The sequence below is a fragment of the Ictidomys tridecemlineatus genome, chromosome 8, assembly GCF_052094955.1.
Source record: "Ictidomys tridecemlineatus isolate mIctTri1 chromosome 8, mIctTri1.hap1, whole genome shotgun sequence".
Taxonomy (NCBI): Eukaryota; Metazoa; Chordata; class Mammalia; order Rodentia; family Sciuridae; genus Ictidomys; species Ictidomys tridecemlineatus.
The window spans coordinates 71014705-71041509 of NC_135484.1; the positions used below are offsets into that span (position 1 = coordinate 71014705).

The 26805-nt window shown below is 38.6% G+C and overlaps 2 protein-coding genes across 3 annotated transcripts in view; one reads left to right on the plus strand and one right to left on the minus strand.

Moving 5' to 3' along the window:
• The window catches only part of Bach2 (BACH transcriptional regulator 2), a 335453-nt gene extending 328241 nt beyond the window's left edge, over positions 1–7212 (plus strand). Inside the window, exon 7 of the mRNA XM_005324699.4 lies at positions 997–7212. Within this exon, the coding sequence (XP_005324756.2) occupies positions 997–1479 (483 nt within the window). The 3' untranslated portion in view covers positions 1480–7212. The remainder of the gene's footprint in view (positions 1–996) is intronic.
• A 3800-nt stretch (positions 7213–11012) lies between these two features.
• Gja10 (gap junction protein alpha 10) lies at positions 11013–26680 on the minus strand. Of its 2 annotated transcripts, XM_005324776.4 has the most exons (3): positions 26620–26680; positions 22591–24046; positions 11013–12010 (listed from the first exon to the last, which is right to left on the minus strand). In XM_005324776.4, the coding sequence occupies exons 2-3, from the start codon at positions 24028–24030 to the stop codon at positions 11972–11974; spliced, it is 1479 nt and encodes a 492-aa protein (XP_005324833.2). In that variant the 5' UTR covers positions 24031–24046; positions 26620–26680; the 3' UTR covers positions 11013–11971. The 2 variants fall into 2 exon arrangements, with proteins under 2 accessions (XP_005324833.2, XP_077875732.1); XM_078019606.1 differs by lacking the exon at positions 11013–12010 and having other exon boundaries at positions 20883–24046.
• Between the last annotated feature and the right edge of the window lie 125 nt (positions 26681–26805).

Here is a 26805-nt window from a genome sequence, read left to right on the forward strand (position 1 = left end):
GTCCCAAAAAGGGAACTGTTGTATTCTGTCTGCTGTGATACAAAGGCCAAAGAGCCTGCAGGTGTTAGGTTGAACCACATGAAATTGCTGATAGTTGAATTTATTTTTTTGTAAGTAGACTTACTTCTTCAGGGTAGTTTTAGTTTTACAAAAAAATAGAATGGAATATTCAGAGTTTCCAGTTGCCCCCCGATCCTACACACTCACAGCCTCCCCACTGCCAACATGCCCTCCAGAGTGGCACATTTGCTATAATCTACATGGAACATCTTTGTCACTCGAAGTCCTTACTTTACACTAGTGTTCACACTTGGTTTGTACATTCTGTGGTGCATTTTGACAAATATATAAAAGACTATATATAGAAAGAAATATATAGATTTTTTTGTGTATATATATATATATATATATATATATATATTCACCCCTATAGTATCATACAGATTAGATTCATTGACCTAAAATTGTCTCTGCTCCACTTATTCATTTATTCCTTACTCTGGTAACCGCTGATAAGCTTTTAACTATCTTCATAGCTTTGCCATTTTCAGAATGTCAGATAGCTAGAATTGGTCAGCTTTTGCCTCTTAAAATGGCATCCCAATACAGTAGAGGGAGATTTTTAACTATAAGGTTTGGGACTAAGAGTTTTCCAGTTGATGTTCTACAAACCTCAAATTCCAGGAAACTGGGACATTGACTTCCTGCTGTTTTCCGGTTGGTGGTGATTTTGCTGGTCCTTGCCTGGGTCTCAGAGAGAAGGCATGAAGAGACACCATAGGGAACGTATCCATGGCAGCAGACATGGCCAAGCTGTGTGTCCAGGCTCCCTGGACATGTGTAATTTTTAAGTGTCTGACCCTGACCTCATTGTTCATGAGATGTGTTATGACGTATGGTATATAAAAATAAATGTTCGAAAACCTGCTGAAATGAGGTCTTGTGCCCTCAGTTTCAGGATTGATCAAGCCTTCTCTTTTTTCCTCTATTGTCTAGGTATGTGAGAAAGAAAAACTGTTGTCGGAGAGGAATCAACTGAAAGCATGCATGGGGGAACTGTTAGACAACTTCTCCTGCCTCTCCCAGGAAGTCTGCCGAGACATCCAGAGTCCCGAGCAGATCCAGGCCCTGCACCGGTATTGCCCTGTCCTCATCCCCATGGATCTCCCTGGAGCCTCCAGTATTAACCCCACTCCCTTGGGTGTTGAGCAGAACCTTGCAGCCTCCCAGTGTGCGGTGGGGGAAAGTGTGCCCTGCTGCTTGGAGCCAGGTGCGGCTCCCCCCGGGCCCCCTTGGGTCCCCAGCAACGCCTCTGAGAATTGTACCTCTGGGAGGAGGTTGGAAGGTACTGACCCAGGAACCTTCTCTGAGAGAGGACCTCCTCTTGAACCCAGGAGCCAGTCAGTGACCGTGGACTTCTGCCAGGAAATGACTGACAAGTGTACGACTGATGAACAGCCCAGGAAAGATTACACCTAGTGACTCGGATCTGCCTCCCAGTCCTCACACCTCTCCCATCCAGGTGTTCTTCAGTCAGCCTATGGCACTGTTCATCTGTTGTCTTGAAGAACCAAGAATGAATTTGGTGCACACTACAGTGGTCTTAGCAGCAATACTGTTCTGAAGTATTCCCTCCTCTCTTCAAGCAGGAGTGACAGAGTTACCTTCACAATGGTGCTACCCCTTGCTCAGGCAAGGAAAGACAACAGTGCGACACTGTCTGTCTGTGGGTTAATTTCAGTCTTCACAGGGATAGACTACAACACCTCGAGGACCCAACCACGGATTTTTTTTCTCAGTGGCCCATGTCACAAACCCTATCTCAGGAATTTCTTCTGAATGTTCAATTTTTTTCATTGAAGACAGCTTCTATACACATCAAAATTTTATAGCTAGACTGTACATATTATATATAATATATATAAAGTATATATATATATATATCCATATGCAAAAGTCCTGCATGCCTCAATTTTCTCAAAACTGGAAACTTCATTTCTCATTTATAAACAGGTTCCAACATTCCTCTTCTTTTGTCTCTGATGCTTAAAACCAGTTTGGTAACTGTTAACATTTTTCTTGCTTCACAGTTCAATTTCAATTTGTGCTTATTTATGGATAAAATTCAATGTTGGAAGCTTTTCAAGGTTTTATTTTAGACCCTTATTTTGTTTGTTTAGTTTGGTTTGGGCACCGCCAGGTGGTGTCTTGTGAGCATCGTGGGTTTGTTCTCCGTTTTTGTTTTGTTTTGTTTTGTTTTGTTTTTCCTTGCAGATACTGTACAGTAATGGTCAACTTTGCCACTTGCACTGAGTCTTGGGTCAAACCTATTTTCTTAAATGAAGTTGTAACTTCAGTATAACTCAAGTATACTGTATATTCTTTGCTTTTAGTTTAAAAAGTAAAACATTTTAGCTAATTTAAAAAAGCACTCAGGTGATAATTATGTAGGAAAAACAATCTTGCCAAATAATGAATTCATCCTAGGATGTTTAGACAATAATCTGCTTGAATATTTTTATATTTCACCTCGTCCCCACCTTTCCCTAAGTAAAGTTTAACTGCAGATAAAAGAGTTCAGAGTTGATGCTGGATGTTCAGATTCCTGGGTGGGGAGAGAGTTTGGACATCTCACTCAAAATTGCATCAAAGTAGCAGGAATCTATGATTTCGCACCAGAACTCAGCAGGCAAAGGCTCCTAGAAATCAAGCTAGAACTGTTTTCTTTCCCAGGGAGTAGGCTCATCCATTTCAGCACTTCATTAGCTTGCTCTTGGAAGTGTTATGCAGTAGGACCTTCTCCTTTGAAGGACCAACCATCGGCTTTCCTGCCTGGGATTGGTCTCCCAGGACATCTCCCCTGAGGGAATTTGAGTCGCAGCCTGAGGGTCCTGTTTAAGAGGCAGCTCCCTGAAAGTAGGAGAGAGCATGGCAGACTCAAGCCTGAGATCCATCCCTGATGCGGACTAACACATTTCTTCTCCTTTCCTTCTCCTAATGCTAAGTTGTATTCTGAAGCTTTTTGCCAGTCTCCTGTCTGAAGGCAGCTTCATTCAGAGGCTTTGGAGGAGACATCACCAGGAGTCCTCTCTGCCCCTCTTCCCAAACACACACACATACATACACCCTACCCTCACCTGATGATCATTTTCTTCTCTTGCTGCAAAACTGGTTGGCTTGCAACCCAGAGAGAGCAGCTTCCCTTGGCTCTGGAGGCATCCTGGCCCCTGGCCATGTTTACAGGAAGGTGTGCCCCAAGGAAGAGGAATCAGCTCCCTCCTTCCAGTGGTCCCATCTCCTCTCACTAAGCAGCCTGAAGGTCACTTCAGCCTGGCTGTAAAAGAGAGTCCAGAACAGTTTGATGTGGGAATGGGGTGGTGGGCAGTGGGAATAGATGGTTGACTTTGTTTCTTTTTTGTGCCATTGTTTGGACAATATTAAAGCTGCATGTAAAAGGAGAAATTAGTATATGATTAGTAGGCGAAAAGTGAAATCATAGTAACATATGTTTTAGTATTAACTTTTTTCTGTACAAATATTAGCACTAAATGTTTAAATATGTATGAATGCCAGAAATTTGTTGGTTCATGCAGTAGGATTTAAAAAAAAAAAAAAGGCTTTTCTTTTAAAATAGTTCCACTTTTGAAACCTGCCTCTGGATTTTCGTTTCTCCGTGTGTGTGTGTGTGTGTGTGTGTGTGTGTGTGTGTGTGTATACGCACACACAAACTTGTCAAAGACAGATTTTAATAGAGCTCTGTGTTGGAGCTACTGTCTTTTGTTACAGTTGTTGGAATTTCTCAGCCTCGTAGCACAGCTCTGTGCTTCACCGGGAGGTTTGCCTTTGTGGAAAACTGGTGACAGCTAGAATTTTAACTCAATGTGAATCATGTGACACTTCACAGGTGTGTGTTATGGTGCAAGAGTCAGCAGACAGTATTTTTTTTTTAACTCTCCCATTGCCTTTTTAAGTGACCTCTCCTCTTCTTTTAAAAAAGGAATGTCTTCTGCTCATAACTAACCAGGTGCAGACCAGCTTCTTTGCTTGATTTACCCTGGTAACAACTCATGTGCAACTGGTAGTCTTGACCACATTCCATCTGTTTCCCCAGGTTTCTGTTGTTCAGTAGCCCAGACCTGAGTGGCAGCCATTTCCGGGAGGGGAGGGGTCTCTTTTTCTCTTCACCCTAACTCAACCTTCATTTCCCTCCCATCAGCCTCGGCCTCACATTTCTTCCTCTTCCCCTACCCAACCTCTGCCATGGGAACTGGCTTTTAAAAAAATGTTTAAAAAAACAGTCATTCTACTTCTTAAGTATTTTTAACTAGTTATTTCATTCATTAGCCACAACAAACAGTGACTGATTTTATGTAATTGTTCATGTGATAGTCTGTGTCTTTTGCTATTCTGAATCATTGTTTGTCAGAAATATTTCTGTCTCAATTCAAAGGGAGGTCTTGCTGGGGACCAGAATCCAAATTGCCTCAAAGTGGAATTGAAAAACCCAGTCTGTCTTCTTTATCTGGGATCCCTTAGTCAACCTCATGCCTTTTATTAAAAGGAAAAGCAAGTGAACAGCAAAGAATAAATGTTTGCACAACAAGGTAACATTTTTAAGAGTTCTTCCTTACAAAAATAAAGAACACTCCAATAGTGGGCTCTTTGGGAGGATCTCTGTGACAGCCTGGTTGCATTTCCAGATGGTCAGGATAGGAATGGATTGTGGTGGTAGGGCCAGTGCAGGTGACCCCAAGACTATTTAACATCCCACCTAAATCTAGTCCTCTCTGGGGATCCATCTTTGTCCTATTTGTGTCTCCAGACCACCTCCCTTCATTCAGGTTGGTCAGGCTTTGGGCAGGTGAGTGCTTTGCTATATGTCTTTGTTTCTCTGCGTTATCTGGGGGTGCCTTGAATAAAATCAAACTTCATTACATACTGATTCTGGAACAAAAATGGTTTTTAAAACTTTTTAAAAGAAAAGAAAAAGCTGGCAAAGTTACTAGGCCATCCTGCTACTTCTCTTCCGAGTTCCCATAACGATGACTCAGGCGTCAGAGGTGATGCTGCAGTAGAAAATGTTATTTTGTATGTTGTACAAAGTAATTTATTGACTGTCTTTCTAAAAGTATGCTGCTTTTTAAGATGCACTATAATTTTGGATTTAATCCTTGTATAGCTTTTCCAAGGAAGTAAAAAAAAAAAAAAAAAAAAAAAGGCTAGTGACTAGTATGCCAACTGCCACTTCTCCTTAAAAAGGAGCTCGGGGACCAAGCTACAGGACTTTCATGAGAGGACTGGCTAAAACCTACATATTCTCTTTTAATGTTTATGATTGCCATTAAAGAAGAGAGAAGAAGGAGAAGCAGCAACAACAAACATGGATTTGAAAATCGTAAGCCTTTAAGAAACCTCAAAGTCCTGCCCCAGGAAGCTGCTCTGCATCCAATGGAGTAGTATTTTCCTCTCAAAATGAGTCAAAGCCTGCAAAGCTTTCTATAGAACATAGCAAACTGCTTCTATACACCATGCCCCATTTAAACTAGGAGCTGTTTTATAAGTGACTTCAAACTGCTCCGCTATTGCTTACAGTTCAGGAGGACTCTTCAGATCTGGAAAGATCTGGGTAAAAATTAAGTTTTGTCCTCGAATCATGGGAAAACAGACTAGAGATCCAGATTTTCTTTAAAGAAGAAAGCTATTCACTGTATCATGAGTTAGTGTTTCTTCCCAAATTCGGGATCTTCTTGTAGGTCCAATTTTTGGCAAGTCAGTTGAGATGCCCTGTGTCAAGTTGGTATTCATAAAGGAAATCTGTGTGCATGGAGGCATTTTGTGTCCAAAGTGTATGTTTTAATACTGCCCGAGCCATCTAATGACCCAAGCATCCAAGACTGATGCTGTAGAATAGAATATATTTGTACACAAATAGCGTGTGCAAATAGTATTTGTATATAGAAAAGTCTTCTTGTGGCAGATTGAGGATAAATTATTCAACCGATGGTGCAAAAACATTACTTGCAAAGAGAAGTAAGTGTATAGTATTTTCTTACACTCCACTCTGGGTCATAATTATTTATATCAAATGAATATCAGTACATTTTAATCGTAGTATGAAAATGATGCTGCCATTTTGTGAAGAATACCCACTTGGTTGCAAAGGCCAACTTTTGTAGCTTTGATTTAATGTTGTGACATGGTGTGTGCATTTCACTATTAAGCAATGAACAAACAACTCTGACTTTCATTTTCATTCCAGTTTATTGACCTCAGATAAAACAGTGGCCCTTGGTAGAAGCAGAAGTGCACCAAGACCATTAATTTCAGGTAGACTCACATTCAGTGCCAAATGCTCCCATGGGGATAATCGAACATGGATATCAGGAAAGAGTGAAGGGACTTGGACAAAGAGAGCTTTTCCTATGTTTGATGCTAAGTCTTCTACCAAAACATGTCTGGAGGCAGAACAGTGCATTTTGTGTGTGCAAATGCTAGAATGTCCATTCATACTCTGACAAAAGAACATGGCACTTCTAGTGAGTTATCAGGAAGATGGCAAATGCATTTGGGAGCTTCGGGTGCTTGTTAGACACAGTGAGCCAATCAAGGCAAGAGGGCCTGTGAGAATTTGTTCCAGAACCAGTCTGATGCAAGTGCACCTCTAATATATGCCTTACAAACTCCAGAGGCCATATTCAAAACAGGGTCTTCTCAGCGTATGCAAGGGGCTGCAGCCCCTCTTCCCTTCCCCCCAGGTCGAACAATACGGACAGTTTTCACACATATCTACCTGTATAACCCTCTGTACCTCTCATAACTGGTCAACGACTGTAACAGGTTACATCAGGTGTTTTTCTACATACTTTTTACACAGATTCTATGCGATTAATGTAACTTAATTCAATGCATCATTTTATTGTACTAGTTCTTAGGCTTGTCCTTATTTTTGTTTTCTAAGTGATTGTGGTTTTTCTTGTGGTTTTTATTGTAAAGATGAAATGGCGGTTGATGCTTATTATCTGTAACTAAGAATTTTTACCTTTTTGGGGAAAACATTGTTATGAACTAATGAATTGAAACTTCATTTACTCATTGTAAATACACTATTGTGCAAAAAAAAAATTCACTCAGTTGAATTGCTAGTGTTAACTGAATTTTGTCTAGACACCATTTCTGTTGATGAAATAAAGACATATCATTATGCATTGTAAACTGCTTTTTTTTTTGCCTCTGATTCCATGTTTTATAGATTACAGAGTGGGAAGCCTCTAGAAATATTTTCTTTTTAAGAGGACATTTTTCTTCTTCTAGTTTGGACCTTTCCCTACTACCTGATTAATCTGATTAGAAATCTTAAAAATTTTATAATGCTAATGTAATTCTTAAACTCTGAATTTTAAAAATCCTTAGTGCTTATTAGAGTAGATAAAAAGCATTAAACCCAATTTCCTGGTTTTGATATTGTACTGTAGTTATGCAAAATCTTACTATTGGGAAAACTACATGAAGGGTATTATTTCCTTCAGATATATGTGAGTCTAAAATTATATCAAAATAAAATATTTGCTTTATAGAACAAACAAAAAATAAAACTAAGCTGAGCATGGTAGTACACACCTGTAGTCCCAGGTACTTGGGAGGCTATTGTGGGAGCATCACTTGAGTCCACAAATTCAAGAGCAAACTGGGCAAGAAAATGAGACCCTATCTCAAAAAACTTTTAAAAATAACAATAATAAACATAAAAAACCCTAAAACTAAATGAAAGTGAATGGGAGAGGGCATTAAACCAACATAACAATTCAATAAGTCTCAAGGACAGAAGTTTAGAATTACAGGGAGTAAATATAGTTAAACAAGAAATGTGTATAGCTTGTGTCTTGGACTTTTATGTAAAGGGAAAACAAGATACTGCATTGTAGACATGCCAGATGTCCATGAGTAACACAGGACTCACACTTCGAGGTAAGAGAAGCCACTAGAAGAGAGGAGTAGCAATGTGGCTGGGCTGACAGCGAGGCTGTGAATAATGAATACACACAAGGTCCATCCAACTCAGTGCACGGAATCCAGGCCATATCTCATCTGCCAGATGGGAAAACTGAAATTGAAAGCTGCTGTACTCCACTCCTCTCCTTCAGTGATTACCCCAGTTACTTGGGAAGCTAATGCAAGAGCATCACTTGAGTCCACAAATTCAAGACCAACCTGAGCTAGAAAATGGTACCCTATCTCAAAAAATAAAAACCCTAAAACTAAATGAAAGTGAATTGGGGTGGGCATTAAACCAACATAACAATGCAATGAGTCTCAAGGACAGAAGTTTAAAATTACAGGTTCAGGCACCTACTGAGTCATGGAAGGCTTCCAGAGAACACTAGATTGTTTTGTTGTGAAAACATCAATGTCATACAAGAGTAGATCATTTTTGCCTGAAGCCATTAAGTTATTTAATCCAATCTTGGAAAATCAGTAGGGTTACAATAGCAAATTTTTCTGTAGACAAACCTGGTAATTTAGAACTGTGATCATTTGCAACTTCAACCTTAACATTTGCTTCTGTAGCAGGAGTGATAGTTGTTGTGTAAAAAGGAATAAACCTCACCAGCTTTTCTATTCTGGAGAAAGGAAGCATGTGAAGACTTTCCAGCCCCAGATGGGTAGCAGTCATTTTCTTCCCTACTATGAATAAGGGAAGAAAATGACTTCCCTGTAAGTCATTTGTATCTACTCTGGCCATAGTGAGGACTGGCTCCCTCCTCATCAGGACAGTTGCTTTATTGTATGTATTTGGAAATAACTTGAGTTGTTCTTTGAAATTGCTTTGGAATTTTTTACTCTTCTTTAACCCACTCACAAGCCTTCAGCTGAGACACATTAACAAGTTTATATATGATGTGTATTTAACACCATCTGGTGATGGTGTCCTGAACAGGGGGAATGGGTTCCTAGTTCTCCCCATTGAGCACCTTTGCCTTCCTAATACAAATTAATATGGTACTTTCTGGTGTCAAATAATGAAGGCCCAGAGAGCTAAAGAAAAGCACACAACTCATTATGCAAGTGCTTTCTTTTCATTTCATTCAAGAACATGACACCTCCTGTCCATACACACACCTGGGGCTCCTGCAGATCCTGACACACGCCTCCACTGGCTTGCCTGGTCAACCAGAAAGAGACACTGTTGGTTCTCCATGGCTAGTTTTTACACCTACCTCTTGAAGACAAGTACTCTTGAGGCAGCGACCCTCACTCTAAATCAATGGATGAAAACCTTCAGAGACACTGACGCTAGCAATCACTGGAAGCATTACATTTTACACTGAGTTCTTCAAACTATTTTTAACTTCTATTTATTTGTTCGGTATGGTTGACAACCCTGTAAAGACTTTTCAGGGTAAAGGATATTTAAATTACAAAAAAAGGAGGGGAAATGCTGCCAGACAGATTGTTTTGGGCATCTATACATACATATATTTCATTCAACCAACACTGCAAAATGCTAAATATCCAATATCAAAAATGTACAGGCCTTCTTCTTAAGAGTTTGCATAAACTAGTTGGGCAGAGAGATGTAGAAATAAATCATTTCCCAGGGGCAGGAGACTTAGGGACAGGAGAGCAGCTTATGGAGAACAGTAGGCACAGGAGCAAGTAGGCCTAGGTTTGGTCTCCAGCAGGCCCTTCAATTGGGTGACCTTTATCTATGCGGAAAGTACCTCATCTTTTGAACCTTGTTTGGTCTAAAAATGGGGATGAGCAATAAGAATTTTACACAGCTATGCAGGTTTAGATAATGTGCCATGAGTACCTGAAATACAATATGCACCTTAAAAGGCACATTTTTAAATTTGGTCCCACTGTCATTTCATCTGCCTGGTCTTCACTGGCTTGTCTACAAAGTCAGTGTCTGTAGAAGACTCTCTTTTCATAGCTCTACAAAACATAGAACAGAGAAGACCCAGGAGATATTTGAGCCAAAAGCACGAAACAACCCAGACAATATTAAGCTGCCTCTGCAACATCCCAGCTGCTGCCCAGCTTCTGTCTGAATACCCCCTATAGTGGAGAGCCCTATTTCTGATGGCTAGAAATTGCTTCTTGAAAATAAGATACACCTACTATACTTCCCTTTTGCAAAAAATAAAAATAAATAAAAATTATCATATACCAATAAATCACCATCAACCAAAAATGAATAGCACCTATTATTATAATTACAAGGCTGATATAAAGAAAGGCATCATGAGTGAAGGGTTGTCTAGAATGAGGGTTGGAACTGCCAGTATAAGAATGAATGAGTCCCGGGCCAGGTGTGGTGATATGTAACTGTAGGCCAGATGCTTGGGAGTCTAAGATGGGACAATCACTTGAGTCCTAAGTTCAAGACAAACCAAACTCAGTCCTCAAAAGGCTGTCCAGAAGTCCACTTCTATATAGGTAACAACAGGGAGGAGCAGGAGCACTATCAGCAGTCATGTTAGGCAGAGTATGTGATGTAGGAATGAGGTCAGAGGCAGAAGCCAGCACATGAATTTCCTCTGGATTTTATCTCACAGGATGTAGATGATGCAGAGCCCTATGACTTTGAACCAAACCGATTCTTCTTATAATTTGAAGCCTTTATTACAAGGTATGTGGCCAGAGTTTGAGAAAGTCTAGCCATGGGATGGAAGATGACGAGTTAAGTAATTCCCATGGGAACTAAGCCCACCTTAGCCTCAGAACTCAGACAAGTAACAAGTAACCAGCCAAGCAGCCTCATAGACCAGCTAGTTAGTGCACATCACATGGCCAACTGTGTCTGTCTACACTGTAAATGCTAAGTGCTTTGGGAGATAGTTTGGCTGGATGGCTCAGGACCACTGGCAGGGTAAAGAAGAGGTGCTGGCTTCTTCTACTAATCCTCAGGAAACCCATTTTGTGTGGACCACAGTCATGGCAGCACCACTGATGATGCATGGTCCCAGTGGAAAGATAGAATCAAATCATGCAATGTGAGTATTCACCAGTGTTTTAATCAATATTTTATTTTCATAGCATTTATGAACTAAAAATTCAGCTCGTTTATCCCAAGAAATGTACTGACAAGAGAAAGAGGATAAAAATTCGTCATCTACCTTCCTTTGCAGACAGGAAGCATATTTGAGCCCAGGCTGAACACAGAGCTCCAGGCTTGCTCTGGACCCATGTTCAAGGGACCAACTGCTGCTGCTGCAGAGCTAGATGCTCTCTCTGGTGTCCCACCAGACTGCTGGGGCTAGGAAAGAGAAACATATCCCAGATCTCCTCCTTAGGGCAACAGCAGCTCTTGCCCCTAGATTTCCCCTCATGGTGCACAATTCCTCTCTGCCTGGGCTTAGACCTGCTTCATACAGCATGCCCAGACAGAGGGATGAGAGGCTAGCTTCAGTCCCCATTGAGAAAGAGATCCTGGGGAGGTGAGTCCAGGTTTGGAGCACCCTGTTCACAGCCTGTCACCTACCAGGAGTCTCTGTGTGTGGGGGTGAGCTTTCTGTCCCTATATCAAATACTCATGGTAATCAACCTAGAAAGAGAAAAGGGTTATGTTAACTCACAGCCCTCTAGAAGTTTCAGCCTATGATTGGTTAGCCCCATTCCTTTTGGGCCTGGACAAGGTAGCATATCGTGGTGGGAATGTATCATAAAGCAAATTGTTCTCCTCATGTCCATATACAAAAGAAAAAGGAAGAGGCTGGGGCCCCACAATTCCCTTCAAGGGCACATCCTCAGTGATCTAAGACTTCCCACTAGCCCCACCTCTTAAAGGTCCCACCATCTCCCATTAGCACCAAGCTGGGGACCAAGCCTTAAACACATGGGTCTTTGAGAGGCATTTAAGATCCAGACTGTAACAGTACTGTGAGGAGGTGAATCCCAAAGTTTTTCCATAGTCTTGAGTTGACAAAGATGCAGCTTTATTCCACAGATACCAGCTGCTCTTGGTGCATTATTTTTTCATAATAGATGAAAGTTCTAGAAGCATATTCTGAAAGAGATAAGAAACCAAAAACAAATAAAATATATCCAAAAGGCTTGTAAAAATCTTCCCTGCCCACTCACCTGGACCTCTATGTCATAAATGCCAGGGACCCAAACAAAACATATTGCAGAGGATAACTCCCAGATGCTTGGAAGTCTAAGATGGGATAATCAGTTGAGCCCTAAGTTCAAGACAAGCCAAACTCAGTCCTCAAAAGTCAGGCAGAGGGTGGTTAAAAAAAAATCAAGCTTGAAGCTGACCACAGTGGTGCATGCCTATAGTCCCAGCAGTTTGGGAGGCTGAGGCAGGAGGATCATGAGTTCAAAGCCAACCTCAGCAAAAGTGAGGTGCTAAGCAACTCAGTGAGACCTTATCTCTAAATAAAATACAAAATAGGGATGGGGATGGGGCTCAATGGTCAAGTGCCTCTGAGTTCGATCCCTGATAACCCCCCAACCCCAATTCAAGCCTGGCCCCAGCCCACTCTCTGGCTTTCTGTCTCAGCATGTAATCTCTTGCTCCCTCACATGCTTCCACCATTCTGGTGCCATCTGCTATGAGATCTTCACCAAAGCCAGTCTGATACTGGTGCCATATCCTTGAACATCCAAAACTGTGAGCTTAAAAACCTTTTTATAAAAGGTCTAGCCTCAGGTATCTCATTATAGTAACAGTAAATTGACAAATACAATGGTATTAGGCAGAAAGGAGAAATGTTATTGTTTTTCCAGGAACAATTCTTCTCAGTGCACTCATCTCCTTAATGTCCCAAAAGAATGGAAGAGTTCACAGGGCAACTTCTTCATGCCAAAATCTCCTTCTCCTTAAAGTCATGGCTCTGAATTCCTGCAAAATGGAGTCACCTGGGTGCTTTACAAAATACTGGTGGCCCAGCAGTGGGAATACTCAGTGATAGAGTATGTGCTTAGCATGTTCAAGGCCTGGGTTGGATTCCCATTCAGGAAGGAAGGAAAGAAGGAAGGAAGGAAGGAAGGAAGGAAGGAAGGAAGGAAGGAAGGAAGGAAGAAGGTAGTACTGGTGCCCAGTTCCCATCTCCAGAGATTCTTACTGAGGGGCATCTTTCAAAGACCCTGTAGTGGTGGGAATTACTTCTCCCACAGCATGCCTCACAGGTGAAGACACCAATTAATGGGGGAAATCAGTCCAGAGGGCAGCATGAGTTCCTAAAACCCAATCAGACTTCTTCCCCATGTTCATTCAGCCAGACTGAAAGGCTGCTCTCTATGCTTAATTAAGTCCATCCTCAAAGAGTCGACTCTGATAGAAAATTGTTCAGCAGCCAAAGGGTCTGAATTTGAGGATTTTGTTGATTGCAAGGTAAATGTCTGCAAATAGGAAATAATAGATCTATCAGATAGCTTTTCTGACTTTATAAAACATGATGAATTTCTTTAATAGTACAATTCCCGGTAACTGGAAGTGGATATGTCAAAAGTGACAGAGCAACTTTGGTCCTACTAGGAATCATTCTTTCTGAAAAGTTAATTGCTACAATCAGAATGTATCTGATTGATTCCTATAAATTATGCCATCTGGGACCTAATATACACAGCAGAAAAAGCAGTTTAGCCAGATACAGTGGTGCACACCTGTAATCCCAGTGATCCAGGAGGCTGAGACAGGAAGATTTCAAGTTCAAGGTTAGCCTTGGCAAAGTTAGCAAGACCCTGTACTAACATTTTCAAAAATTAAAAGGGCTAAATATGTAGCTCAGTGGTAGAGCACCCCTGGATTTAATCCCCCAATACCACACACACATACAAAAAGTTTAAGTCCCATATATTAAAAGTGAATGATCATAATTCTCTATATGCTATATGATGTTAGTTTTCTTTTGTTTTTGGAGTACTGGAGCTTGAACCCAGGGCCTCACATATACTAGGCAAGGGCTCTACTACTGAACCACATTCCAGCCCTGCTACACTAATTTCTAATGAAAGATCCTTCTGTCTGCAGAAAATATCATATGGCAGCCACAGTTCTCTGAAGTTGATATCTATGGCTTCAAGGCCTAACTCTTCCTACCATTTTTTAATTGATATAGCTTGTCAACACTGTAAGAGGTTTGGGAAAAGGTGATTTATTATTAGGAAAGTTCTATGTTCAAAGGCATTACTTACAATTCCTAGAAATATAAACAGCAGAGAAGAAAGAGGAAATAAATGAAATAAGAAAGAAGGTTCTGTTCTGGCATGTAAGAAGCTTAGAAATAACCACTTTGTCTAAATTATAAGTAAAAAGCTAATAAACTTGAAAAATCCAAAATTCCTTTTATGAGTGAGAGAAGAGAGGTCACAAGGAAAACCACAGCTCCCATAATTAGAGAGACAGACAGGCAATTCAGAAAAATCGAAACTTCCCAAAGCATAAATCCATGAGCATCCCTTGCAGGAACCAGAGCCAGGGTAGAGAAACCTAAACTGTACCTGACAAATTCCTAGAACCTGAGCATGGACAGATCTGAGAATTAAAAGCTTCAGGGAAACTCAGTCATGTGGGGACTCCCACGCTGTCATGAGTTTTATCTCCTGAAGCTCTCAACAGATCCTCAAAGTGAATACCAGAGAAAAATCCCTTCCCACTTCTTGCATAGGAAAAGGAAAAGTAATCCTTTTTGTGGTACTGGAGTGCTTTACCACTGAGCCACATCCACAGCACTGTCTCCCCTTTTCACTTTGAGACAGGGGCCCACTAAGTTACTTGCTAAATTGCTGAGCCTGACCAGGATCTTGCAATTCTCTTGCCTCAGCCTCCTGAGATGCTGGGATTACAGGTGTCTTCCACCATAACCAGCAAAAGCAGCTGTTTTAAGGAACTTTGTTCTTATTAACAAGGCCTGCCATCAGGAGTTAAGACTCAGAGTCTTAACTTCCCAGGGCTTTCTCAGAGCCTAATCTACCTAGGGGAAAGGAAATACCCAATTCCTACTCCTTCTAGCCATCCTATCACACTCAAGGGCAGGAAAAATAAATACCAAAAAAACACTGGTGAAGTTCACCATTCAGTGGCACAAGCTCACCAAAAGACTAAGGCCTCATCATGGAATTACAGAATGTTTTCCCTGCCCCACATCTTACATCACACCACTAAACATCTGATACTAGCTTCCTGTCACCCATACATAATGTCTAGATTTTAAAGAAAAATAAAAAATTACAAGACATACTAAAAGACAAAAAAAAAACATAGTTTGAAGAGACTAAACAAGTGTTAGAACAATTGTTAGATTTGGCATGAATGTTGAAATTCTCAAATCAGAATTTTAAAATTAGTATAACTAACATGCTAAAGGCTCTAGTGGAAAAAGTAGATAGCATGCAAGAACAGACAGGTAATGTAAACAGGGAAATGGAAATTCTAAGAATCAAAAAGAAATGCTAGATATCTAAAACACTGTAACAGAAATAAAGGATGGCTTATTAGTAGAATGGACATGGTTGAGGAAAAAAATCTCTGAGCTCGAGGATGTGAAAATATAAACTTCCAAAACTAATACACAAAAAAAGAGGAGAAAAAAGGAACAAAGTATTCAGGCACTGTGGGATAAACACAAGGGACATAAGGCGATCATAAGCCAGAACAAGAAGAAGGAAATTTAAGAAAGAGAAGCCATATTAGAAGCAATAATGACTGATAATGTCTTCATTTTAATATTAGACACTAAACCACATATCAGTAAACTCAGAAAACACTCAACAAGATAAATGCCAAAAATTTATACCCACACATATTATATCCAAACTTCAGAAAATTGAAGATAAAGAAAAAATCTTGTAAGAAGCCAGATTGAAAAAAAAAAAACTCTCCATAGAAGAGCAAAGATAAGAATTATATCTTACTACTTATCAGAAACCAGGCATGTAAGAATAGAGTGAAACATTTAAGACATTAAGCGGAAAATACCACCAAGCTAGAATTTCTTATCCTTTGAAACTACAAAAATGAAGAAGAAATATTTTCTCAGACAAACAAAAGTTGATGAAATTTCTTGTTAATAGACTAACCTTGGGCTGGGGATGTGACTCAAGCGGTAGAGCGCTCGCCTGGCATGCGCGGGGCTCTGGGTTTGATCCTCAGCACCACATAAAAATAAAATAAAGATGTTATGTGCACTGAAAACTAAAAAATAAACATTAAAAAAATAGACTAATGTTGCAAGAAATGTTAAAACAGATTCTCACAATGGCCTTGGTGACACACACCTATAGTTTCAGCTACTCAAGATAATGAAGTGGGAGGATCACTCAAGCCCATGAGTTTGAGACCAGCTTGTGCAAAATAGCAAGACCCCCTTCTCAATAATACAAATGAGGGCTGGGGTTGTGGCTCAGTGGTAGAGCACTTGCCTAGCAGTTGTGAGGCACTGGGTTCAATCCTCAGAACCATATAAAAATAAATAAATAAATAAATAAATAAAGGTATTATTGTGTCCATCTACAACTAAAATATTTTTTAAAATACAAAAGAAAGTTATTCAGTGAGAAGGAAAATGATATAGGTCCAAAATCCAGATCTATGTAAAAAGAAAGCACTGAATAAGGAATAATTGAAGGTAAAATGAAAATATTTTTTAGTTTTTTCAGTTCGGGGTATTGGACCCAGGACCTTGTGCATATTAGACAAGCACTTTACCACTAAACCACATCCCAATTCAGTCTTTCTTATTCTTAATTTATGTAAACAGATAACAATTTGTTCAAAATAATAATAGCAATATATTCAATTATTTGTACTGATGTGTGTGTGCTCCTATATGTATGAAATGAATGACAACAATGATCCAAGGGAGTGGAAGGATGCATTAAGAAAATGTTATTATTAAAAGTTACTTGCATTACAATGAAGTGGCATGGTGTTATCTGAAAGCAAAAATTTTAAACTGTAAATATATATTGCAAACTCTAGGACAATCATTTTTAAAAGTTTTTTTTTAGAAAGTATAATAGAACCAGGTGTTGTGTGCATGCCTGTAATCCCAACAGCTCGGGAGGCTGAGGCAGGAGGATTGTAAGTTCAAAGCCAGTCTCAGCAACTGCAAGACACTAAGCAACCCAGTGAGAGCCTGTCTGTAAATAAAAACACAATATAGGGCTGGGACGTGACTCAGTGGTCAAGTGCCCCTGATTTCAATCCCTGGTGCCCCCCCCCAAAAAAAGTACAATTGATATGCAAATAAAGTAGAACCATAAAAAGCAAAAAAAAAAGTGTGGAAGACAAAAATAAAAATAAAGAACAAGGGCAGTAAATAGAAAACCAACAGAAATTTGGTTGATATTAATGCAACTATATCAACCATCACTTTAAATATCAATGTCTAACTATTGCACCAATGAAAACACAAAGATTTTCAGAGTGGATCACAAAACAAGATCCAAAAAAAAATAAGTTGGCAACAAGAAACTCACTTTAAGTATAAATATAGGTATGAACCAAACACAAAGGGATGGAGAAGATGTACCATCTAACACTAATCAAAAGAAATCAGGAGTAGGTCTAAATACTTCAGAGCAATCAGAGTTATCAGAGATGAATAGAGGCACAACATAATAATAATAGTGCCAACTCCAAGAAGATACAATTCTTAATGTGTATGTTCCTAACAACAGAGCATCATAATAAATGAGGCAGACTGTGGATGTAACTCAGTAGTAGAGCACTTGCCTAACATGTTCAAGTCCCAGGTTCAATTCCCAAACCCCACCAAACGCCAAAAGAGCCAAACACTGCTAGAACTGCAAGAACAAATAGATGAATCCATGGTGACAGTTGGAGATATTAACATTGCTGTGTCAGAAATGGACACATACAGCAAGCAGAGAAGCAGAAAGGATATAGCTGAACTCAACAGCACCATCAATCAACTAGACATAATTGGTATCTAAAGACTATTTCATCCAACAATAACAAAATACATATTCTTCTCAAGTTTACATAAAACACTTATCAAGACAGACTACATTCTAGGAATTAAACACACACCTTAACATATTCAAAAGAATAAAAATCATACAGTGACTAGTCTCAGACCACAACAGAATTAAACTATAAATCAATAAAGGAAACATCAGTACATGTCCTATCAACATTAAAAAGATTATAATGGAATATTATTAATAATTCTATGCCCACAAATTTGATAACCTAGAAGAAATGGACCAATTCTTTAAAAGACACAATCTGGCAAAACTCATACAAGAAGAAACAGGAAATGTGAGTATGCCTGAATCTATTTTGAAAATTGAATCAAGCCAGGTGGAGTGGCTCACACCTCTAATCCCAGTGGCTCAGGAGGCTGAGGCAGAAGGATCGTGAGTTCAAAGCCAGCCTTAGCAACAGCAAGGTGCTAAGCAATTCAGTGAAGGCCTGTCTCTAAATAAAATACAAAAAAAAGGGCTGGGGATGTGGCTTAGTGGTTGAGTGCCCCAGTACCCTCCAAAACTGAATCAATAATAACCTTTCAAAACAGAAGATACCAGGATCAGATGGATTCATTGGTGAATTCTACCAAAGTCTTTAATTCTACCAAACTTTTAATAATTTAAAGAAGAAATTTTATCAATTCTCTACAATATCTATCTCATTATACAAGGTCTGCATTACCCTAATACCAAACAAAAACATATGAGAAAACCACAGACCCCAATATATCTTATGAACACAGAAGCAAAAATCCTCAGTATGACTGGGACATAGCTAAGTGGTAGAGCATATGTTTGCATGCATGAAGCTCTGGGTTCAATCTCTAGCACCAAAAAACAAACAAAATAAAAAAATCTTCAACAAAATATTAGCAAATCAAATCCAAGAATTTGTGAAAAATATATACACCATGATAAAGTGTGCTTATATTCCAGGTGTGCGAGGCTGGTTCAACATCCCAAAATTAATGTAATCCATCACATCAATAGTCTATAAAAGAAAAATCACATGGTCATAACTGTAGCTACAGAAAAATTATTTGACAAAATCAAACTACTGTTACTTATTTTTTAAAAAATTAAAAAACTAGAAATAGAGGTAAAATTCAATTTGATAAAGAACATCTTGAATACAGCTAGTATCATATTTAGTGGTGAGAAACTTGAAGTTTTCTCACTAAGATCAGGAGCATTGATGTTTCTCGATCTTACTTGAAGTCCTAGAAGATGCAATAATACAAAAAAAGGATTAAAAGGCATATAGGTTGGAAAGGAAGAAATAAAGCTATTTTTATATGGAGACAAAATAGTCATTCATTTAGAAAATACAAAATAACTGACTAAAGTACTCTTGGAGTGGTCATTGCAAAGAAATCAAAGTAGTGTGGTACTAGTGAACAAACAGACAAATATATTTATGGAACAGAATAGAAAGCTCAGAAACAAACCTATGTAAATACAGCCAACTGATCTTTAGTGAAGGAGCAAAGATAATACAAAGAGGAAGTATTTTCAACAATGATACTGAAATAGCTGGACATCCAAATGAATCTAGATAAACACCTTACACCCTTCACAAATTGTCATATAATGAGAAATGAAAATTTTTAAAACTGTGAGAAAATAACAGGAAAAAACCTAGATTGCCTTAGGTTTAATGACTTTGTAGATATACCACTGGAAGTAAGATCCATGAAAGAAATCATTGATAAGCTGAACTTCATTAAAATTAAAGATTCTGCTGTGCAAGAGAGAATGAGATGACAAGTCACAGCCTGGTGGGAATGCTTGCAAAACTCTCATCTATGGGGGTAGGAAAGATGGTAGATGAGATAAACATCATTACTCTAGGTACATGCATGACTGTACATGTTGTACGACTCTACATTAAGTACAACCAGAGAAATGAAAAGTTGTTCCATTTGTGTACAATGAATGGAAATGCATTCCACTGTCATGTATAACTAATTTGAACAAATACTTTTTTTAAAAAAACTCACATCTGATAACAAAGATCTATTTTTCCAAAATATACAAAGAACTATTAAAATTCAACAATAAGAAAACAAACAATCCAATTAAAACCTGGACAAAAGACCTAGACAGATGCCTCACTGAAGAAGATATATAGATGATAAGTAATCATATGAGAAGATGTTCAACATCATATGGTATTAGGGAATTTGAAATTAAAAAAACAAAGAGATACCATTACCCAATGGCCAGAACTCAAAACACTGACAACACCAAATGCTGACAAAGATGGGGAACAATGGGAGCTCTCATTCATATGTTGTAGGAATGAAAAATGATATCTACTTTGGAAGACAGTTTGACAGGTTTTTAATTATTTTTATTGATTTTTTAAAAATAAATGACAGCGGAATGCATTACAATTCATATTACACATATACAGCACAATTTTTCATACCTCTGGTTGTATATAAAGTATGTTCACACCAATTCGTGTCTTCATATGTGTTCTTTGGATAATGATGAGTTTGACAGTTTAATACAGAACTAAACATTCTCTTACCATATGATTCAGCAATCATGTTCCTCGATATTTAACCAAATGAACTGAAAATTATAGTCATACAAAAAGCTAGACATGGATGTTCATGGCCACTTTATTCAAAATTGCCAAAACTTGAAAGCTACCAAGATGTACTTCAGTAGGTGAATGGATAAACTATATCACATCCAGAAAATAAAATATTATTCAATGATCAAAATAAGTGAGTTATCAAACCATTAAAGGGCATGGAAAATTAAATTCATAATACTAAGTGGAGAAAATAAATCTGAAAAGACTATATATATTCTGTATGGTTGCGCAACTATTTGACATTCTGGAAAAGTTAAGACTATGGTAATACATCTGTAGTTTCCAGAGGTTACAGGAAAGGAAGAAATGAATAAATGGAGCATGGGGAATTTTTAAGGCAGTGAAATTATTATGTACAATATTATAATGGCAGGTACTTGCCATTATACATTTGTCAAAATATAAAGAATGTACAATACCAAGAGTGAACCCAAATGTAAAATATGAACATTGAGTGCTAATCATGTCAATGTAGGTCCATCAATTGTAACAATTGTACCACTCTGGTGCAGGATGTCAATAGCAGAGGAGAGTTGGGGGCTGGGTATATGGGAACTCTCTGAATTTTTTATTTAATTTTGCTGTGAGCCTAAAACTGCTCTAAAAAAAATAAAGCAGAGTATTTAAAACAAAAAACACTGCAATATTCAGAGTCAAACATGCCTGCTATGTTTGGATTTTGTTTTTCCTCCCAAAGGTTCATATGTTGGAAGTTTAATCCCCAGAGTGGCAATGGTGGGAGATAGTGTGGAACCTTATGAAATGAGGCCTAGTGGGAGGTACTTAGGTCAATTGGAGGGGTGCCCTTAGAAGATCATTGGATCCCATCTCCGCCACCCATGGCTTCCTGTTGCAAGCTGTGAACCTTCCTTACACATGTACCTCCATTGTGATATGATGCAGCCAGGAAAGCCCCCATCAGAATCAAGCTGATGCCAGTGCCCTACCCTTGAATCTCCAGAGTCATAAGCTAAATACATGTCTTGATAAAGTTAGCCAGCCCCAGATATTTCATTCTAGTAATTCAAGCTGACTAATACAATGTCTGATTAGACATTTATGTCCTTTGGTGGGAATTGTGGTGCTGGCGAACAAACTCAGGGCCTATTGTGACAGCAAGTACTTTCTAAACTGCAAACCTCATTCAGTCCTTCCTCTGCTTCACATTCCATATTGATTCTACATTGCCAACCTATGAGACTTCCATGTTCATTCTCCAAACTTCCCTCTCTCCACAGCCCTCTTACCACCCCCTGATCCAGCCACCCACAGATCCCCAGACAGTTCTGTGTCATGCAGCCTTTGTACTGCCTTTTCTACCAGGATAGCCCTCTTCCATGTACTCCAGTCCTCCCAGTTCTGTAGAAACTCACTACATCGTTCAAAATCCAGTTTAAAGTAATTTCAATTGTAGAAGCTTTCCCTGACCCATCCATACAGAATTGATCACTCCACCACCAACCCACTTATTCCCACTAACATTGTATGGCACCTTACACTTGATTATGCTAACATGTTAATCTGTCTAACTTTCCCAACTATGCTCTAAGCACTATCCCCCAGATTTTTGTACTGAGGACTAAATCCAGAGGCACTTTACCACTAAGTTACACCCCCAGCCATTTATATTTTGTATTTTGAGACAGAATCTTGCTAAGGTGCTTAGACTGCCCCAATTTACAATCTTCCTCACTTATCCTCTCTAGTTATTGGGATTGCAAGTGTGTGCCACTATTCCCAGCTATACTCTGAGCCTGAGCCCTTTATTGGAAAGAAATGATATTTTATTCATTTATATAACAATATTTATAAGAGTGATTAGTACAAAGTATGTTTTCTAAACTTTTATTTTATTAATTTAATGAATTGAATTAAATTGAAGGTATTGAATGGATTTACTTTTTCATGAATTAATCTCCCTCCATACACCTCTCTCTTAACACATATATACATACACACCAGGAAAGAGGAAAAGGAAAGAGGTAGTCAGAGTGGACTAGCTCTTGTTCCATGATCAATATGGCTGTCTGTCTACTTACCATTGATGGTCTGTGGCCAGTAGCTGAGGGCAGAGGTGAGGGGCTGTTTTCCCGGTGTGAAAAATTCAAGCAGGTGCTATTCAGAGAACTGGAGCTTCCTGAGTCACTGCACAGCTGTCCTTTTTCAGACAGCAATCTGGACAGAAAGCTAATCTTGCGATTGCCTGAGCAAGATCTGTCTATCCAGACACCACTCTCTCTCACACTGCCATCACTCCCTTTGAAGTGACTGCGCATATCTGTGAGAGGTTCACCTGAGGATTCCAGGTCCTGGGATTGCTCCCATGTTCGTAATGCATAGGATGGACAGTGTTGAGAGGCCACCGTTGCACCTAGCCAGGATTGGGACACTGTATTCCTTAAGCCAAAGGAGGAATGGCATGGTTGCTGTCCTGGGTGCTGAATTCTGGCTTTGCCGTCCTGAGGACATGGGCTATGGATGTGGAGCTGTCCGTTGTGCTGATCTTTCTCAGTGCAGTCTCTTTTGCTACAGGAAGAATCTACATCAAGTTGTGGGGGCTGTGGGATTTGCCAGATGGATTTAGACTTTGGAACATTGACTTGGATGACTTTCTGTTGATTATTGGTTTGAAGTGGAGAGATTCTTTCAGGTAAGGAGGAGCAAATTGTACATGGTTGGATCCCTGAATATTTCTTCAAATGGAATGGAGGGCCTCTCTCATTCTCAATGCTCCCACTGCTGGATTTCTCATAAAGTGCCCTCATGATTTTCCTGATGCCCAGATGAAATATTTCCAGGACATTGAGTAATAAGGAGATGGCTGCAATGCTGTGCATAAAGAGCATGAAAATGGTCTTTTCTGTGGGCCTGGATACAAAGCAATCCACTGCATTGGGGCAAGGAGGTTTAGTACATTTGTATAGGGGGCGCATTTGAAACCCATAAAGAATATATTGGCCTATCATGAACCCTACTTCCAGTACAGATCTGGTCAAAATATGTAAGACATATGTACGCAGCAGACATCCTTTCAGAGGGACTTTATAGATCCTCTTTTGCTCCTCTAACCTCTTCAGTTCTCTATCTATCCTTTGTTGCTCCTCCAAGTCAAGCTCTGGATTCTCCATTTGGACTCTAAGGTGTGACTTTCTCCTATGTCTCTCTTTCTCAAAGTCCCTGAGCCTATAAAGTGCATGGCCCATATACACCAGAGAAGGAGATGAAACAAAGATGATCTGTAAAACCCAGAATCTGATCAAAGAGATAGGGAAAGCATCATCATAACAGATATTGTTGCAACCTGGCTGCTGGGTATTGCAGGCAAATGCTGACTGTTCGTCATCCCAGACATCCTCAGCAGCCACACCAAGTACCAGCATTCGGAAAATGAAGAGAATGGTCAGCCAGATTTTCCCCACTATTGTTGAGTGGGAGTGAACTTCCTCTAAGATGCCACCCAATAAGTTCCAGTCCCCCATGGCTAGAGACTAATGTCTGAAATATACAGAAAACACTGAGGTTAATAGCACCTACATATGTAATCTATAAAGGCGTATGCTTATAAATACAGCAGCTTCCTTTTCATGTCAGCAACACTGCAAATGATTTTCCAGGTCCATGCTTGATGAAACAGAATTTTTCCAAGGAATATTGATTTTTTGGAAAAAAATTTTTCAAGACTCTCCACAATCTAACTCAATTTAGTTCCCATCCTCTTCTACTCTCCCACACAGCATGCCTGCCATTCCACTATACTCTCTATTCTCCATATTTGCACAATGCATTCCCATTCCATAATTTTTTCATTTTTCTATTCCTCTGAAATGCCCCATTTATTATACATCTGATATGATCTTAAATAAGTCTCAACTCCTCAAGAATTTTCCCAAGTTGGAGTTATTTTTCCCTTTCATAAGTTTCTACAACCTCTCATGTGGCATTGTACTTAGATGAGTTTTGCAATGTTTGTGTCTTATGTCTCCCTTCCCAAAAAGGTACCTCCCTTGCAGATAGCAACTCCTTTCTGTAGCATTATAGACTTTGCACACATACACACATAAAAAAATCAATATATAATAGTGGGTTGAATAGTCTTTTTATTTTAAGATTTTGTTCCTTTACTCTATCAATAAAATAATTGCCAAAAGGAAAAGAAAAGTAGATCCTTATCATATATTATTTGTGTTTTTCATGGTAGGATAAATATAAATAATTAAAATAGAAATCAACCAAATAAGTCCTCAAAACTGGCTCAGATCAGGGTAGCAGTAAGGATTAGGCAGACAGAAACAGTATGAGCAATAACGTACAATTACATCCACTAAGGTATATCTGGATCATCATGTCTTCATGGAAAAGTTTGCTAACTTAGAGGAAAAGTGAAAACAAACTGCTTCTCTAGCCAGCTTGGGACATAGGAAAAAAACCAAGGCACAGCTGACATGAACAGGTTACTTTATTTAGCCTGAAAAAATATAATATCTTTCAAATTTCAACATGGTTAAAATGCTTGGTAAGTAAAAGGTTTCTAAGATATAGCTGGATGCAGTGACACACACCTGTAACTCCAGCTATTTGGAAGGCTGAGACAGAAGGACTGAAAGTTCAAAGCCAAATAAATTAAAAATTTTGAGACCTTGCCTCAAAATAAATTAAAAAGGGCTGGGATATAGCTCAATGGTAGAGCACTTACCTAGCATGCATGAGGCCCTGAATTCAATCCCTAATATCCCTTCCAGAAAATATTTCTAAGATATAAAAGACTTTTAGATATGAAAGATACAAAGGGGAAATAGGAAAATGTAATTTAGTTAAAGTAGATTATGAAACATTTTTCCACTTTAATAATTTATCCATTCAATAATATTTACTAAAATATTACTATCACCTAGGCATTGTGGCAGATGTCAGGAACTCAATAACAAGCATGATAAATCTGTGCCCAACACTCACAGTACTTGATCACTTAGAATTCCCACTAACCTATAAGATGGAAAAAGACTAAAAAGACAAAAATTAATATCAACCAGAAAAATACAAAAGGCATGGAGGCTGAAGCAGGAGAATTGCAAGTTTGAGGCAATTGAGAAAGACCCTGCCTCGAAATAAAAAATGAAAACATTTTTCATGAGAATGTAGCTCAGTGATAGAACACCCTTGGATTGAATCCCCAGTACCAAAGAGAGAGAGAGGAAAAAAAAATCCTTAGAGTTTTCCCCAAACACAAAAATAAGTTCCAGATGTAAAAATATATTAAATGTGAAAAATTAAGTCAAAAGAGTATTAAAATATATTATAAAATAATATATATATTTTATAAGGATAGACTTTCTGAGCAGATCCATGATAGAAATTATAATTGGAAAAAATACAGATTTTTATACAACAGAACTGAATGGCAAAAAGTGGAGATGTCCAGAAGGCATTTGAACCTAAAGAACAACAACAATAAAAGTAGATTTAAAAATTTTGGATTCATACCTCGTTGATTGAAGAAACAATTTCCTAAGTTTATTCTGTTCATAAAGTGTTAAGGTCCTTTCTCATAATTATTCTTCTAAAAATTTCTGTCATTACCCTTTATTTTTTAAATTTCCATTAGCACTTCAAAAAATCTAGAACTTCAATTTTATATAAAAATTATGCAATGGGATAGCTAACTTATTTCAATTTACTTATTCTCTATTTGGCAATCCTGAACTCTAATCCTTCTTTCTGTCACTCTATTATTTGTGGAAATTTATGATTTTAAAATAACAAATAAAAGAAAACTGGGCCTATATGAAAAATAGAAATTAAATCTACATGTTAGTATGCAAGAGGAAGTTCCTTTAAACAAGTATCCCTGTTTCCTAAAAAGAACTTTTTTTTTACTATTAAATAACTGTAGGTTCTAGAAATATTCTCAATTTTCTTTTTTATTAACAAATATTAATTTACCATGTCCTACGTGAAAAACTGGTAATTCTTTTCTGCATTTAATTTCAGTTCTTGTATTTCTAGTTCAACAGGAATTTCCTAAATAATTCGCATAAGCAAAACAGTCCACATATTTATTTGTCACTTACCGTAGGTTGGCGGGGGAAATCACCATTGGACTCCAATAACCTTAAAGTTGCAACATGTATGGTTAACTAGTGGAACAATTGCTGATGGCTGTAGATATAAAGGCTCTAGTCAGGTGACTGCAGGGCCCTAGTCCGGAACAAATACAGTAATTTTGATCAATGTATTCTAACCTAATTTTCTCCCAA

What these genes read in the sequence shown, in the direction of transcription:
- Gja10 (XM_078019606.1), bottom strand. Translation starts at nt 24,030, where the DNA reads ATGGGGGACTGGAACTTATTGGGTGGCATCTTAGAGGAAGTTCACTCC.